Here is an 18,194-nt window from a genome sequence, read left to right as displayed (position 1 = left end):
AAAGCACTACCTGACTTGCTTTTCAAAGATATGAAATGCACACATTTTGTGCTCTTGTAGGAAGCAATCCCTTCCCTATTGCTGACTAGAAATGATCTATAACTGGGCTAATAACTTAGTAACTACTGCACCAAAGGATATGAACAAAATGTGCACACATGGCTACATGCAGCTCTCGCTTTGATCTCAAAACAAGTGCATCTACTCATGACTGCGCATGCTGTAAACCCAGTCCAGTTCAAAGTGAATGGCACAGATCCCTACATGGCACTGGTCTATTTGCATATAGGCCTACTGTAGCTCTGATTGTTTATGCTGGCGCTGGTCTGTGTAGAGTACTGGCTGAGTCGTATGTGTCAATGCAATAGATTTCTACTCTGATGCGTTCTGCCTACAACAAAATCTCTTGCATAGTTAGTTTTGTTTCAGTATGTTGCATTGAAAGTGGCTAATATTGTGTTGATTCAATCACAATTGCCACAGTAAAGGGAAACGTCAATCGTGTTAACAGGGAAATCTCTAGAACAGTGGTCACCAACCTTTTCTGAGTCAAGATCACTTTGAGTCAAAATGCAAGTCGAGATCTACCACCCTGATTTTTTTTAACATGACTTAAAAAACGTAAGCCTATGCAACATTAACCAATTAAAAACAGCACTGTAGCAATGAGGTTTGTGCAGTAAGCTATAGGCCCAATACAGTTTTTATTATTATATAAAAACATTTGAGGTAAGCTATATGATCACATGGGTAATAGATCCATTGTATTACTTGTGAGGCAAAGCTGAGTGACCATATATTTAAGTCATTCGCTTTTTATTTGTGTTTTACCTGCATCTGATGGTCAGTCTCAACATCCCTCCACTCTCTCTTTCCTCCACTGACACTGACCAAAAAAGGGACACCGTCTTCCAGCTGATGGCAAAACTCGAGTCGCACCGCATTATTTCTGCCTCATGCACAAATTTATGTTGAACAGAGAAAGTGAAATATTCCTTGATATTAAAAAAGACCAAAGCCGCTAATAATAACAACAACGCAAGCCCATAGATACACTTTCCTACTCATTCATTACTGCTGCAGTACTTGTTGTAGCGCTGAGTGGAAGTAGGAAGAATGCACATTTGATGGCTTATAAAAGTGTTGAATACAAAATGTTGTGATGAGTGAGAACATAAACATAAACTCACTCATAAAAACAGCAGCTCCTTGCTGTGTTTGTTGACAGTCTCTCTCTAGTCATAGTTTTAAACATTTTGAAATCTAACAGTATCAACTTTGCTGTAGATTTGTTTTATGCCTGCAAAAATGGTATTCTGAGCCATCCGATTGGCCAGCGGTAGGCTTATAGTGCACTTGATTTGCTCTCTGGGCCCGCCGGGAAGGAAGAGTTTATCTTCAGACACATTAAATGGTGAAAAATGGCAACAGTTCGCCTACCCGGCGTGGAGGGCTGCTGAATCCGGTGCACCTACCGCCAACAGCCCAAGACAAATTAAAAAAAATAGGAACACAAGGCTTTATCATTCGTTTTTTTTACAGAAATGTTTGGAGACCGACTAGGAATGCATTGGAGATCTACCGGTTGGTTACCACTGCTATAGAAAGTTGAGTGCAATCTCGTGCTTCTCTCTGTGGGCTAATATTTGTTCTGCGTGGCAGTCTCAGGAAGCTGCGCTGCAGTCTCAGGAAGCTGCGCTGCAGTCTCAGGAAGCTGCGCTGCAGTCTCAGGGCTACTGCAAGCAGACGCACAATTTAGAGGGAACATTGTCCACTAGTGTTATTTCCTATCTTGATAGATCCTATTTTCCTGCACCCTTCTCCTCTCTTCTGCTTTTTCTTGAAATCCCCCTCTCAAACGTCCTCGTAACCAGTGGTTGTTTATTCAGGTGTGGCCAGGCTGTGTGTCCCCCTGTGATTGCCGGCGGTAACTGTGTCATAAGGCGCGCCTGTATGGGGTGTGTTGTTGTAACCCTCCCCTCCGGAATGGCCTTGAGCTCCCAGAGCCCTGAGGATCACTTCCTCTTCCCCATACAGCATCATCCATCTAACATCACTCCTTCTTCCCCATAGAGCGTCATCCATCTAACATCGCTCCCTCTTCCCCAGACAGCGTCGTCCATCTAACATCGCTTCCTCTTCCCCAGACAGCATCGTCCATCTAACATCGCTCCCTCTTCCCCAGACAGCATCATCCATCTAACATCACTCCCTCTTCCCCAGACAGCATCATCTATCTAACATCACTCCCTCTTCCCCATACAGCATCATCCATCTAACATCACTCCTTCTTCCCCATAGAGCGTCATCCATCTAACATCGCTCCCTCTTCCCCAGACAGCGTCGTCCATCTAACATCGCTTCCTCTTCCCCAGACAGCATCGTCCATCTAACATCGCTCCCTCTTCCCCAGACAGCATCATCCATCTAACATCACTCCCTCTTCCCCAGACAGCATCATCTATCTAACATCACTCCCTCTTCCCCAGACAGCATCGTCCATCTAACATCGCTTCCTCTTCCCCAGACAGCGTCATCCATCTAACATCGCTCCCTCTTCCCCAGACAGCATCGTCCATCTAACATCGCTCCCTCTTCCCCAGACAGCATCATCCATCTAACATCACTCCCTCTTCCCCAGACAGCATCATCTATCTAACATCACTCCCTCTTCCCCAGACAGCATCGTCCATCTAACATCGCTTCCTCTTCCCCAGACAGCATCGTCCATCTAACATCACTCCCTCTTCCCCAGACAGCATCATCCATCTAACATCACTCCCTCTTCCCCAGACAGCATTGTCCATCTAACATCGCTCCCTCTTCCCCAGACAGCGTCATCCATCAAACATCACCCACACTTCCCCAGACAGCATCGTCCATCTAACATCGCTCCCTCTTCCCCAGACAGCATCATTCATCTAACATCACTCCCTCTTCCCCAGACAGCATCATCCATCAAACATCGCTCCCTCTTCCCCAGACAGCGTCATCCATCTAACATCGCTTCCTCTTCCCCAGACAGCGTCATCCATCTAACATCGCTCCCTCTTCCCCAGACAGCATCGTCCATCTAACATCACTCCCTCTTCCCCAGACAGCATCGTCCATCTAACATTGCTCCCTCTTCCCCAGACAGCATCATCCATCTAACATCGCTTCCTCTTCCCAAGACAGCATCATCCATCTAACATCGCTTCCTCTTCACCTGGATAGCACATTATTAGGACCATAGAGATTCTATTAAATTACTATTATTATTATTCTAATTCCTAATTCTATGGTTAGGACACACTCCTTAACCACACATGGCTCCGTGTTAACTCCTATTACAACTAACATCAGAGCCGGTCTGTCACACCCTGATCTGTTTCACCTGTCTTTGTGCTTGTCTCCTCCCCCTCCAGGTGTCACCAATCTTTCCCATTATCCCCAGTGTATTTATACCTGTGTTCTCTGTTTGTTTGTTGCCAGTTCATTTTGTTTGTGAAACCTACCAGCGTTTTCGCCCTTGCTCCGGTCAGTTCTAGTTCCTGTTTTCTAGTTTTTCCCAGTTTTGACCATTGTACCTGCCCTGACCCCGAACCTGCCTGCCGTTCTGTACCTTGCCACACCACACTGGATTATTGACCCCTGCCTGCTCTGACCCTGAGACTGCCTGCCGTTCTGGACCTTTTGCACCCTATCTGGATTACTGACCTCTGCCTGCCCTTGACCTGTCGTTTTGCCTGCCCCTGTACTAGTAATAAACTTTTGTTACTTCGACACTGTCTGCATCTGGGTCTTACCCGAAACGTGATACCGACCCATTTTACCCCCCTCTCCCCTCCACACAGTAAAGACGAATGTGTTTTGGCATCCTTCCTTATGTAAAGCACAGCAAACCCATTCCATAACATCTCCCCTTGGCCATCTGTTCAAAGGCACACAGAGTTGGTGGGATCTCTCAAACATTTGTTATTTTTCCGTAAACAAGGTGATAAAAATCTAGCTGCGGCCTGCAGACCACCTGATTGGTGCTGAGGTACGGAGGCAGGGATGGTTACCTTGGAGATAGGGGGGGCTGTGGTGGAGAAAGAGATAGAGGGTCCCTCCTTTTTTACCTCAACTTTTGCTTGTTTTGTATAGTTCAACTCCACTGTGTACAAAAGGGCAGGGCTCATTAGGTTTCATAGATTTTCACCCTCTGTTTCCCATCGAAAATCAGCATTAATGTACTGATATAAAAACGTCAACACATTTACTACATTCCCCTAAAGATAGGTCCCATTATGATTATAATGTGGTTTATGTTTTAAATAAAGGAGTAAATGGGGTAATTCACATGGTAAAAAAAGCACTGATGTCTGCTGTGAGAATAATACACTATTAAGGTACACTACTTCACAATAATAATAAGGAACATTAGTGCTCAACTCAAACCAAAAAGGACCTACAGTACTTGAAAAGAATAGTTGTGTACACTGACGAAAGCGATAGCTGTAACGCGTCCATGTTCTGGACTTCCACTGCTTAAAAGCTGCTTAAAACAAATCACTAAATGAACCCCCTTTCCTCCCCTCCTTCCGTGGGTCCTCAGGTGCATTCCCAGCCGTAGAGTGTGCCTTACAGACATGGCTGACTACCACTGCCCCCAGTATGAGTGTGTTGGTCGTCCCTCCGGCTGTGACAAGATTCACATGGACCTGGCCTGCGACACAGACAACGTGGAGCACCCCAACCTCTGTCAGCTCCTCCAGATGGACAAGACCTTGGCCTATATGGGCCACTGTCAGGTAACAGCTAGACCAGGAGTATTTCAATATGTACCCTACAAGATCAAATCAAACGTTATTGGTCACATACACGTGGTTAGCAGATGTTATTGCGGGTGTAACGAAATGTTTATGCTTCTAGTTCCGAACGTGCAGCAATATCAAACATGTAATCTAACAATTCCACAACAACTACCTAATAAACACAAATCTAAGTAAAGGAATGGAATAAGAATAGATACATATATATGGATGAGCAATGACAGTGGCATTGGCAAGATGCGATAGATGGTATAAAATACAGCATACAGTGGGGGAAAAAAGTATTTGATCCCCTGCTGATTTTGTACGTTTGCACACTTACAAAGAAATGATCAGTCTATAATTTTAATAGTAGGTTTATTTGAACAGTGAGAGACAGAATAACAACAAAAAAATCCAGAAAAACGCATGTCAAAAATGTTATAAAATGATTTGCATTTTAATGAGGGAAATAAGTATTTGACCCCTCTGCAAAACATGACTTAGTACTTGGTGGCAAAACCCTTGTTGGCAATCACAGAGGTCAGACGTTTCTTGTAGTTGGCCACCAGGTTTGCATACATCTCAGGAGGGATTTTGTCCCACTCCTCTTTGCAGATCTTCTCCAAGTCATTAAGGTTTCGAGGCTGACGTTTGGCAACTCGAACCTTCAGCTCCCACCACAGATTTTCTATGGGATTAAGTTCTGGAGACTGGCTAGGCTTCTCCAGGACCTTAATGTGCTTCTTCTTGAGCCGCTTCTTTTTGAGCCACTCCTTTGTTGCCTTGGCCGTGTGTTTTGGGTAATTGTCATGCTTGAATACCCATCCACGACCCATTTTCAATGCCCTGGCTGAGGGAAGGAGGTTCTCACCCAAGATTTGATGGTACATGGCCCCGTCCATCGTCCCTTTGATGCAGTGAAGTTGTCCTGTCCCCTTAGCAGAAAAACACCCCCAAAGCATAATGTTTCCACCTCCATGTTTGACGGTGGAGATGGTGTTCTTGGGGTCATAGGCAGCATTCCTCCTCCTCCAAACACAGCGAGTTGAGTTGATGTCAAAGAGCTCCATTTTGGTCTCATCTGACCACAACACTTTCACCAGTTGTCCTCTGAGTCATTCAGATGTTCATTGGCAAACTTCAGACGGGCATGTATTCTTGAGCAGGGGGACCTTGCGGGCACTGCAGGATTTCAGTCCTTCATGGCGTAGTGTGTTACCAATTGTTTTCTTGGTGACTATGGTCCCAGCTGCCTTGAGATCATTGACAAGATTCTCCCGTGTAGTTCTGGGCTGATTCCTCACCGTTCTCATGATCATTACAACTCCACGAGGTGAGATCTTGCATGGAGGCCCAGGCCGAGGGATATTGGCAGTTCTTTTGTGTTTCTTCCATTTGCGAATAATCGCACCAACTGTTGTCACCTTCTCACCAAGCTGCTTGGCGATGGTCTTGTAGCCCATTCCAGCATTGTGTAGGTCTACAATCTTGTCCCTGACAACCTTGGAGAGCTCTTTGGTCTTGGCCATGGTGGAGAGTTTGGAATCTGATTGATTGATTGTTTCTGTGGACAGGTGTCTTTTTTACAGGTAACAAGCTGCGGTTAGGAGCACTCCCTTTAAGAGTGTGCTCCTAATCTCAGCTCGTTACCTGTATAAAAGACACCTGGGAGCCAGAAATCTTTCTGATTGACAGGTGGTCAAATACTTATTTCCCTCATTAAAATGCAAATGAATTTATAACATTTTTGACATGCGTTTTTCTGGATATTTTTGTTGTTATTCTGTCTCTCACTGTTCAAAAAAACCTACCATTAAAATTATAGACTGATCCTTTCTTTGTCAGTGGGCAAATGTACAAAATCAGCAGGGGATCAAATACTTTTTTCCCCCACTGTATAAATATGAGATGAGTGATGCAAGATATGTGAGCATTATTAAAGTGGCATTATTAACGGAACTAGTGATCCATTGATTAGTGTTCCAATGATTTCACGTCTGTATGTAGGCAGCAGCCACTCAATGTTAGTAATGGCTGTTTAACAGTTTGATGGCCTTGAGATAGAAGCTGTTTTTCAGTCTCTCTGTCCCAGCTTTGATGCACCTGTACTGACCTCGCCTTCTGGATGGTGGCGGGGTGAACAAGCAGTGGCTCGGGTGGTTGTTGTCCTTGATGATCTTTTTGGTCTTCCTGTGACATCGGGTGCTGTAGGTGTCCTGGTGGGCAGGTAGTTTTCCCCCGGTGATGCGTTGGGCAGACCACACCAGCCGGACTGCTGATGGTTTTCTGTTCTACCTGATATTTAATTGCACCCACCTGTTGTCCCAGGTCTAAATGGGTCCCTGATTATAGGGGAAGAGTGGAACTGGAACTGTCTTCAAGGTCCAGATTTTAATATGAGGGAGCTGGAACCTGTCCTGCGTGGGCCATTGTCGGGTAACAGTTTGACAGTTAGCCAAAGCAACTTGTTGAAGTAGAACATTTGAAAGTAATTCACTCTCAATCAATTTGTCTGCTCTCCAAGTTTCCATAACATCTGCACCAACATGCCCTACGTCAGTGGTCACCAACCTTCTCTGAGTCAAGATCACTTTCTGAGTCAAAATGCATGCCGAGATCAACCGCTCTGATTTTTTATTAACGTGACTTAAAAAATGTAAACCTATCGAAACTCGAGTCGCACTGCATTATTTCTGCCTCATGCACAAATTCATGTTCTAACTCCTATGAACAGAGAACGTGAAATTTTCCTTGATATTAAAAACGATCCTAGCCGCTAATAATAACAACAACACAAGCCTATAGATACACTTCCCTACTCGTTCATCACTGCTGCACTGCTTGTTGAAGCGCTGAGTGGTAATAGGAAGAACGGGCATTTTATGGGTTATACAAGTGTTGAATATAGTGCTGAGTAAGAACTTAAACATGAACTCACTCATAAAAACAGCAGCTCTTTGCTGTATTCGTTGACAGTCTCTTTCTATTCATGGTTTTAAACGTTTTGAAATCTCACAGTGTCAATTTTGCCATAGCTTTATTTTATGCTGCTACGTTACTGCAGACTCGGTCATCTGAGCAATCTGATTGGCCAGCGGTGGCATAGTGCACTTGATTTCCTCTCCATGCCCACCGGGAAGGCAGAGTTTGTACCTTCAGACACATGAAGTGGCAACAGTTTGCTGAATTTGCTGCACCTACCACCAACAGCCCGAGACTAATTAAAGAAATAAGAGCCCAGGGCTTTATCGTTGTGTTTTTTACAGAAATCTTTGCCAATCGACCGGTTGGTGACCACTGCGCTAAATTGACTGTAAATGTTGACCGTGTTTAAGGGCTTTTGGACATTTCAATACACGTAATTCATTTGTGATGCCAGAACTCATAAGGAGAGGTAGAAATAGGGAAGCATTGTAACACCTGCTAGATAGCATTAAACAGTCAGCTATTTGAAAATCACCGTACCGGAGGGAGCTGCACAGCATTTAGTCAATCACACAGAGATAATCCCGGTTTTCAGAGTCTCCGAAAAGCTTTTCTCGGTTTGTGTTCGTGAACGCTTAAATGGAGAGCCTGCATTCAGAGGTAGTAGGATAACACGTCCCAGCTGTTGCAACACAAACGAACACCACACACATACTCCAAATGTGCATACCCTACCTCCAGTAACTGACTGAGTATGTATGTTTTTACCATGGTTTATGAGTGGAGGCAGATATCCCAGCCCACCAAAAGCTGAAATCCCCTAAGGTTTTGTCTAATAAAATAATATGTTGCATTTAGGTTCTTAGTCTGCCCATACACTTAGTCTACCTGCAGACACATACATCTCCTGTGTAGGACTGTGCTTGTACATGATACAGGCAAAATCCCCCCATGTTTGTGTGTGTGTGTGTGTGTGTGTTTGTGAAAGTGGAGAATTAAAGCTGAAAGTTGAATTCAAGTGATTTGTTAGTGTTTAGGGCCTGATAGGATCATGTTTCTCCATTGCGGTCGCTGGCAATGTCAGCCTGATGGCGTCTCGCCTCGGTAGCTCTGAGCAGTGGCTCCATCAGTGGAACAGACTGGATTTAGTTTTATACCCGTTTTAAGGTAGACGACAACCCATTAAAAACCCACTTCAGTCCCGGTGTCAAGTTACTGGACCAAGAGGCACGCAATCAAACGGTTTGCAGTGATGTAGGAGAACTTAACGGCCTTCCCCCTCTCTGAGAGTATTGCTGAGGTACAGAGCTATTCAAAGAAAACCAATACATCTGGTGTGATATATCAAAAATTGCCTCCCTATGTAACTAATTGGAGTAGCTTACCTTGAGTAAGTTTATCTGGATATGAGTGATGTATTATGAAGAGTAGAAAGGTCACGTGTATTTATGTTTTAATATATTATATTTTTCACCAAATACATTAATAAGGGATGAATCCTAACTGAAACTTTCTTGTGTCTGTGTGTGTATGTGTTTGTGTTCTGTGCAGGATGCCTGTAAAAAGGCGCGGCCTGTGTGCGGCCACAACGGCGAGACGTACAACACAGTGTGCGAGGCCTACTCGGACCGCGTTGCCGTGGACTACCAGGGGCGGTGCCACGCCGTGGGGGCGGTGGCAGAGTTTGCCTCTGACTCAGGCTGTGACATGATCCCCTGCCCAGCCCTGTCCACCCAGGGCTGCATCCCTGTCACACCACCCGGTCAGTACAATAGAGACAGAAATAATATAATATCTAATGTTTTATTTCATTCTGTGGTCAGTACACTCAGTGGCGCAGCCATGTTCACTTTGACATATAAGGCTCTCATGTTATACTTAGGATTTTTCCACACAGGATCACAAATCTTATTACGATAGTGTTGTGATTGACTCCTAACCTCTGACCCCTGACATCTTGGTGGCAACCCCCTCCTCTCACAGGTGCATGCTGTCCTCTGTGTGCGGGCATGCTGCAGATCCTATGGAACAAGGAGCAGATTAACAACTTTGCTAAGGTCAGCACCTTCTGACATGCTCCTCACTTATCTGGGTCCCAGGCTGTGTTCCATTTCAGAAAAGCTATCCCCTTCCCTCTCACTCACTCACTTTTCCAACCAGCTGGCTGCTTTGTTGGATTTTCATGGATTTTAACATTAAAAAGAGGGTTGAAAGGTTCCCTGTTGTTCTATATTTTATAGAATTCAATTCTCTATGTTGAAAAATTACAAACAATTGTTTTGCTGCATATCTGAATCTAAACTGTGGACACTACTTTGTGGATCGAAGAGGACTGTCTATGTATAAGTAGGGTTGCAAAATTTAGGAACATTTCAATAAATTCCCTGGTTTTCCAGAAATCATGGTTGGAGGATTCCGGATTTCCTGCTTATTCCCTCCTAATTCCCGGAATCCTAAAAACTCAGCATTAGGAAAACCCAGGGAATTTATTGAAAGTTTCCAAAAATGTGCAACCTTAGGTATAAGCAATAGCTCCACCAACTGCTGTTTGCTGTGTGCAGGCTTTTGTTATACGGCCCTGCTCCTACACACTAGATTCTGCTAATCAAGGGCATAGATTCAGGTATGTTAGTGCAGGGCTGGAATAAAAGCCTGCAAACCCAGTTGACTAGGTTTTACTCAACTGGGATTAGCCACCCCCTCTGCAACGGCTGTTGATTTTGAACTGTAATGACACCAAACGACCACTAGAGTGAGGCATAGATCCAAAATACCGAGAATCAACATCACATGTCTTCCTCTCGAATTCTTTGCCAGTTTGAAATGACTGGGTCGGGCCGCAGCTTAAGAGCAAATGCCCAGAAATGCCTCGTATACATGCTTATAACAGCTAATAAGCTAAAAAAAAACAAACATGTCATTCAAAGCAGGTTCATTATAAACCTGGGCTATTAGTCTAATCTCCAACACAAACATCTTATCAACGTTAAGTCTAGACCATAAACCTGCTAATTCCAAACAAATTGCCTTTGGGTTTGGGCCTAGACGACATGACTCACTCAGGCAAGCGATGGATATACACATCATAGTTTTCCCAACCTATCCTCCATATTGGTGTCAAACATTCCATGACAGCAGGCACTATACTGTAAGACATTCATTGCCCTTTCAACTACTGTTCACGAAGGTATTTCATATTTCTTAATAATTGGGGATGAATAACATGTATTCACCACATTCAGCACGAGCTTGAGGAAACCCGCAGTTCACTTTTCCTTTATCTGCAATGAATTGAATCTCAAACTCTTCCCCCTCTGGCTCTGGTTCTGTGCGACTGTGTTTGTCCTCCTGGTTTGGTGTTGCAGTTGAACAGGAAGCAGCCAGTGACGGTCCATGACATCCTGAGGATCCTGCGTCTCCACATCTCCGTGCCGCAGTGTGACATCTTCGGCTACCTGAGCATCGACTCAGAGATCATCATCCTCATCGTCCCCGTGGACCAGCAGCCCACCCCGCTGCAGGTACGCATACATACGCAGACACTGAGCTAGCTAGTTTGCGGTGCACGCTAATAGCATTCCATCGGTGATGTCACCAGCTCTGAGACCTTGGCTGCTCCACAATGGCTGCGGCTTTTGTGAAGTGACAGGTAATGATGCTCTGTGGGTGTTCAGAGGGTCCCTGGGTGGAGCCCAGGATGGGGCAAACCAGGTGTCTGTCTGTCTCTCTCTCTTACACACACTCTCTGTCTGCCTGTCTGTCTGTTTGTCACTCACTCACTCACTCTCTCTCACAGAGATGTGTTGACTGTCCTTCGTTCACAATAGATAAGCCTGGTGCTCTGGCTACATGAGCTTCCTCTCAGACTGACAACAATTGATTCCCTGCTTGTAGGCCTATTCTTCAGTGTTCCAAGGCCAAGTAGTGCACTATATAGGGAATTGGGTGCCATCTGAGACACAGCCTTTGTTTTACTTCCTGGTTAATGCATGACCTGGAGCCTAATCAGCATAGCATACACTAAACCTTGGGGCGAGATCATCCCATCATGGTGTTGTGAGCGCTTTTGTTTCCTACGCAGAACTGAGCCCTCTGTTTCTCCACCCCCATCCCCAACCCACACTCCCATGCTTCTCTAAGAGCGCAGTGAATTTCACAGTGATTACAGCAGAAGAGAGGAGGCATTTGTTAACAAGCTGATCGCTCACACAGAGGATGCCCGTAGGGCAGTGTTTAGAGACATGGGATATTCCGTAATGGGGTTGGAGGACACTTTTGTGATTATTTTCTCGTAGATCCTGAAAAGAGATCCCGATTATTTGGATTTTTTATTCGGCTTATATCTCAAACTCAAAGAATGTGTTTGGTGGTAACCTTTTCACCACAAATGTACCAGCTGGACTGCCTAATATCTCTCTCTCGCTCTCTCTCTCTCTCTCTATCTCTGGTTTTCCCATGTTTTAAATGTAGTTCAGATACCATGTTTTGACATGCTTGTGGTTAGTCTGATGGGGTTCATGGAGAGGAGCGTAGTGAGTTGTGACACAGCCTGTAAACTAGCCTTCTGATGGCTCCGTAGTGAATATGAACTAATGGTTCAGTCACACAGATGTCCCAGGAGTGTGTGCTCAGTACAGTGAAACGTTTGAATAGAGCTGCCTGAAACGACTCCCTAATTCTACATGAGAGACAAAACATATTGGTTCTGCAACAATACATCAATTGCTGTCTGACGGTTCTGTGACGTTGGGCCGTCCTGAACAGGGACCTCATCGGGGAAGCACACAGGAGTCATAATAAACATGTCTGGGCCAATATTTCCCTGTTATTTGTTCAACTGCCCTCTCCAGTTGTCTCTGAAAATAGGTTTCATTTCAATGACTAAGCTGGATAAATAAAGGTTAAACACAAAGATTTTCTAAAGGCCTCATGAGCCGGGAGACAGAAACCCCCTCTTACTGGGGGACTAATCAAAGTCCTCTCTCAGAATCTCTCTTACTCCACTGGGACAAATAATCAGATATCTCATCACTGCCGTCTCGGGTGAAACGCCCAATGAAGGTATTTTGCGCACCCGTTCCACCCATTGTATTGCTATCTCTGCAAAAACAGCCCTGAGCGATAATGATCGATGCAAACCGGCAAATGGAGGTCACAGCCAGCCTTGCATCATTCTCTCTATGACTCTATTCATAGGAACTATTTGTCAATAATGTGGGTTTTTGGTGGTTTGAGAGAGCCTGGTTTGTTACACGTTTGTACCAAAATAACATTTTCAGAAGGGAATAAAGATACATACACACACACACACACACACACACACACACACAAAAGCATAGAAAACTGTGAGAGAAGGACTGTGTGTCTGTAAATTTCACCTGATCATTGTGTGTGTGTGTATCCCGTCTCAGATTGAAGCCTGCAGCATGGAGGCGGAGAAGATCGACTCGCTCATCAACTACGGCAGCCCCACCCTGGTCTCCCATGTTCCTCTGTCTGCCTTCCTCACCTCCGAGGTCTCCATCTCCACCATCAGGTCCGCGGGTCACGCCAACTCAACGCCCTCCTCCCTGCCCATCTTCTTCTGCCTCGCCCTGGGCCTCCTCCTCACTTTAGCACCAGGCCTACCCGAGGCCAAGCTAGCCTCTGCTAGCCAGCCAGGCCCCGCTGGCAGGAGGCTGGGTGTGTTGTGGAGTATTCTGACCCCTTCTCGGGTCATTGCCTGACAGGAAGCATCAGCCTGTAAAAGCCTTGACAATCAATCCCATTAACTCTACTGCACCAGCGTCAACACAATCATGGACGAGAAGCTATGAGATGAATCCTAATTGAACGAGAGAAGCGGAGACACAATCACATTCCACAGAGCTCTATATATCGTTATAAGGAAGATGAGTTTTATCACACAGGGTTTTGTATCCGTTTTATTCTGCAACAGCAGCTCTCTCCTCCTCTAAAGCTGTGGAGTGGGGAGTGTGTGCGGGTGTCTGCCTGGGTGCGTGTGCGCATGCATGGTGTGCGCATGTGTTTATGCGTATGTGTACGCACACGTGTGTGTGTGTGTGTTTGTGCGTGACACAGAGAGAGAGAGAGGAACCAGGTGGTTAAGTCTCAGAGGGGGAGTCATGTCTAGATGTCAGACAGGTGCGCTCCCAAACGCTGACATTTGTCCCAGATAGTCTCAGGGGTGTAATTACCCTCCTCCTCCGCCCCCTCCCCCTCTCCTCCCCTTTCTCCCACTCCCGTTTTACATTTGTACTATTGTAAATAAAGAGCGAGTGGGGGGGGGGGTGCTGACTGAGACAGTAATACTGGAACGTGAAACAGGTCAAAGGCAAGCAAGCATTCCCGCTCCGTAGGCTGAAAGACACACGAAAGGGATTCTCGTTGTTCCTCTAGTGTAGATAAGATATAAAATAAGGAGGAACGACAGCCATGTTTTTAACGAAAATGACAATCATCACTTTACCCATGATGCACATGGGTAGGAACAAAAAAAAAAGCGACAACATGCTTTGCATATAGTTCCTATATGAAATAAATGCAATAACTTTATAATGTTGATAATAATTATTCCGAAATGATTCCGAAATGTTCTATATTTCAAATAAGAAATGGATCGAGATGTGATTCAATATGTGCCATTTTCTAAATGTTTTATTCTTGCATGATGACAATTATGAAGTGTTTTTACAGAATGTATTGTACTATGTTTGTCCTGTCCCCACGTCTGATTTGATGTTGTCTCTATGCCTACGCAACACCAAGTGTCCCAGTTTTTTACAGTATTATTGTGCTAGGCAGCTTTGTAGCAGCAAACCCTTCAAGGGTCCTTGTAGTATTGTATCTGTTTCCGAGGGATTTAAACTCAGTTTTTTGTTGTTTTTATGTTATCAAGTGTTCATATTGCCAATGTTTAGAAAGAGTATAGCTGTAGGCACTTAAGCATTATGTTAATCATCACTGTATTGCATCATTGTCTCGGTGGAGATGGCAGTACTTGCAATGTGTTTGTAAAATGCCAACAGAATGCATATTTTATAAAATATAAAATCCTACAATCAAACAGAAGGTTGCTTGTTGTTGTACATTTCAACATCTTAACTCCTTAGGAAGAATAATTTAAGTTTTAAAGATTCCACATTGAAGCAGAGTGCCAAATAAAATATATTGTATCAATCCAGTCACATTAATATGCTGTTCTTTCTAGAGCATGAGAATTTCTCATTGTCTTCTTCATCCTCCCTCCTCAAAAAGTGTTCCAAAGTTCCTCCTCTCAAATCTTCTCCTCAAGTACGTTGTGAGCAGGAGGCAAGGAAGGAGGACACGAGGAATCTAAGGAAAGACAAATGAGAAAGAGCCAAAGCCTTCCCAAACCACTAGGCAGGTAACCTTCCCAAACTTCTAGGCAGGTAACCTTCCCAAACCACTAGGCAGGTAACCTTCCCAAACCACTAGGCAGGTAACCTTCCCAAACCACTAGGCAGGTAACCTTCCCAAACCACTAGGCAGGTAACCTTCCCAAACCACTAGGCAGGTAACCTTCCCAAACCACTAGGCAGGTAACCTTCCCAAACCACTAGGCAGGTAACCTTCCCAAACCACTAGGCAGGTAACCTTCCCAAACTTCTAGGCAGGTAACCTTCCCAAACCACTAGGCAGGTAACCTTCCCAAACCACTAGGCAGGTAACCTTCCCAAACCACTAGGCAGGTAACCTTCCCAAACCACTAGGCAGGTAACCTTCCCAAACCACTAGGCAGGTAACCTAGTGGTTAGAGCATGGATTTGTGACTGAAAGGTTGCAAGATTGAATCCCTGAGCTGACAAGGTACAAATCTGTTGTTCTGCCACTGAACAAGGCAGTTAACCCACTGTTCCTAGGCTGTCGTTGAAAATAAGAATTTGTTCTTAACTGACTTGCCTAGTTAAAGGTAAAATAAAAATTATCCTCTAACGTGCAATGACATACTATCACCACAAGGGGGTGTCTGGCTCTGGCACAGCTTCTAAGATGGTTGAGTGCTGTAGATAGTGACCTGTAATGATGTAGTACTCTCCCACAGGGCTGGCTGTGATGGGAGTAAGGAAACAAGTGTCTACTTCCTCAACATTTCCTAGGGCCCCTCGTAGGTAGTGCTCCAGAGAGTGGATGTGGAAGTGGAAACCCCTAGTGCCTGATAAAGGCCTTGGCGGCTCCCCTTTGATCCAACGTTGATTTACACACTTAACTATCCACTGTGTAAATAATGATGATGAGAAGCCTCCTCTCAGTGTGTGTGACCTGCTCTTGAGAATTCGGGCTGGTGTGTGTCTGCTTGAAATGTGTTAACCTTTTATTTAGTGGGATGAACTCGATCACCTCCAAGAGCAGTAATTTATCCAGATGTAGAATTGGTTCCTAAAACTTTTTTTCCTGATCCATTTAGAGCATTGGGCCAGTAACCAAAAGGTTGCTGGATCGAGTCCCTGAGTTGACAAGGTAAAAATATGTTGTTCTGTCCCTGAGCAAGGCAGTGGGTTAAATGCGGAAGACACATTTCAGTTGAACGCATTCAGTTGTACAACTGACTAGGTATCCCCCTATCCCTTTCCCATTGCTGACCTACCTAACCCCAACACTCTTAGGTAAAAGGCAGTGGCTAGTACCTATTGACCATACAGTAATGTGCTGTGATGAGTAATGACACAAATCATGAGCTGGCGTGGGGAGTCGTGATGTAGATTCCAGTGGGGTCTAGGGAGGAGCGGAGATGAACTTGCTTTTCCAGGAATTTTCCTGAATGTGATATCCCATTGAAGAAGCTGAGCACCGGTGCCTGAGAATGCTTTTGGTTAATCCCTCAAAGTGAACGACCATATCGCCAAAGGCCACATCTGGAGTCTCCTGGCTCTCTAACTCTAGCTTTTAAATGAACTTGTTGGCCTACTGCACGAGTGGAAACTCATCTGTTCTCGCAGGTTCTGTAAAGCAGTGTAGAAGGATGTTGTCCTGTAGTGCACTCTATTAAATTACAGCTAACAGAATTGATTCGCTACACAGTCACTTTCCTTTCCTCCGTACTTATGATCGTAATGGATTCAATTAATGTACAGAATCTGCTTTCATTTACAGGTCCCAAAGCTCTTTCCATCACTCATCACTGTACATCACTTACATAACAGAACCCTTGGTATTTTGGTATTTTATTAAGATCCCCATTAGCTTTTGCGAAAGCAGCAGCTACTCTTCCTGGGGTCCACACAAAACATGAAACATTACATAATATAGAACATTAATAGACAAGAACAGTTCAAGGACAGAACTACATCAATTTAAAAATGGCACACGTAGCCTACATATCAGCACATACACACAAACTATCTAGGTCAAATAGGGGAGAGGCATTGTGACGTGAGGTGTTGCTTTAACTGTTTTTTGAAACCAGGTTTGCTGTTCTACAGTGATGCATGGCTGCCATTTTTTTGCCAGATTTCTCCTGCATCTGCAGTAGCCATGGAGAGATGCGAGATGACTATAGTCAATGCTAAGATTCCTGACAGTGGGCTCCATGGCAACCGGAAGATGTTTTGGGTTGGGGGTGCCACTCTTCAGAGTGGCTTGTACCAGCATTCATTTGGTATTTTACTTACATTACAGTTTGTTTCTCAACAAACATTGTTTCTCATTCCTCCTCAGCCCTGACCCTGAACATACAGTTGAAGTCGGAAGTTTACATACACCTTAGCCAAATACATTTAAACACAGTTTTTCACAATTCCTGACATTTAATCAGAGTAAAAATGTCCTGTTTTAGGTCAGTTAGGATCACCACTTTATTTTAAGAATGTGAAATGTCAGAATAATAGTGGAGAGAATGATTTATTTCAGCTTTTATTTCTTTCATCACATTCCAAATGGGTCAGAAGTTTACATACACTCAATTAGTATTTGGTAACACTGCCTTTAAATTGTTTAACTTGGGTCAAACATTTCGGGTAGCCTTCCACACGCTTCCCACAATAAGTTGGGTGAATTTTGGCCCATTCCTCCTGACAGAGCTGGTGTAACTGAGTCAGGTTTGTAGGCCTCCTTGCTCGCACACACTTTTTCAGTTCTTGTCACAAATTTTCTATGGGATTGAGGTCAGGGCTTTGTGATGGCCACTCCAATACCTTGACTTTGTTGTCCTTAAGCCATTTTGCCACAACTTTGGAAGTATGCTTGTGGTCATTGTCCATTTGGAAGACCCATTTGTTACCATACTTTAACTTCCTGACTGATGTCTTGAGATGTTGCTTCAATATATCCACATCATTTTCCTCCCTCATGATGCCATCTATTTTGTGAAGTGCACCAGTCCCTACTGCAGCAAAACACCCCCACAACATGATGCTGCCACCCCCGTGCTTCACGGTTGGGATGGTGTTCTTCGGCTTGCAAGCGTCCCCCTTTTTCCTCCAAACATAACGATGGTCATTATGGCCATTATGGCCATTTTTGTTTCATCAG

The 18,194-nt window shown here is 44.6% G+C and overlaps 1 protein-coding gene across 1 annotated transcript in view; it reads left to right on the top strand.

Annotated features, from left to right (window-relative positions):
- LOC106590283 (reversion-inducing cysteine-rich protein with Kazal motifs) overlaps positions 1-14,774 on the top strand; it is a 56,343-nt gene extending 41,569 nt beyond the window's left edge. Inside the window, exons 17-21 of the mRNA XM_014181125.3 lie at positions 4,580-4,775; positions 9,255-9,465; positions 9,687-9,760; positions 11,069-11,224; positions 13,115-14,774. Of these exons, the coding sequence (XP_014036600.1) occupies positions 4,580-4,775; positions 9,255-9,465; positions 9,687-9,760; positions 11,069-11,224; positions 13,115-13,429 (952 nt within the window). The 3' untranslated portion in view covers positions 13,430-14,774. The remainder of the gene's footprint in view (positions 1-4,579; positions 4,776-9,254; positions 9,466-9,686; positions 9,761-11,068; positions 11,225-13,114) is intronic.
- The last annotated feature ends 3,420 nt before the right edge of the window (positions 14,775-18,194 follow it).

The sequence above is a fragment of the Salmo salar genome, chromosome 29, assembly GCF_965601325.2.
Source record: "Salmo salar chromosome 29, fSalSal1, whole genome shotgun sequence".
Lineage (NCBI taxonomy): Eukaryota > Metazoa > Chordata > Actinopteri > Salmoniformes > Salmonidae > Salmo > Salmo salar.
Note: the sequence above shows the minus strand (reverse complement) of the source record. Positions and strands in the feature narration are given on the sequence as shown.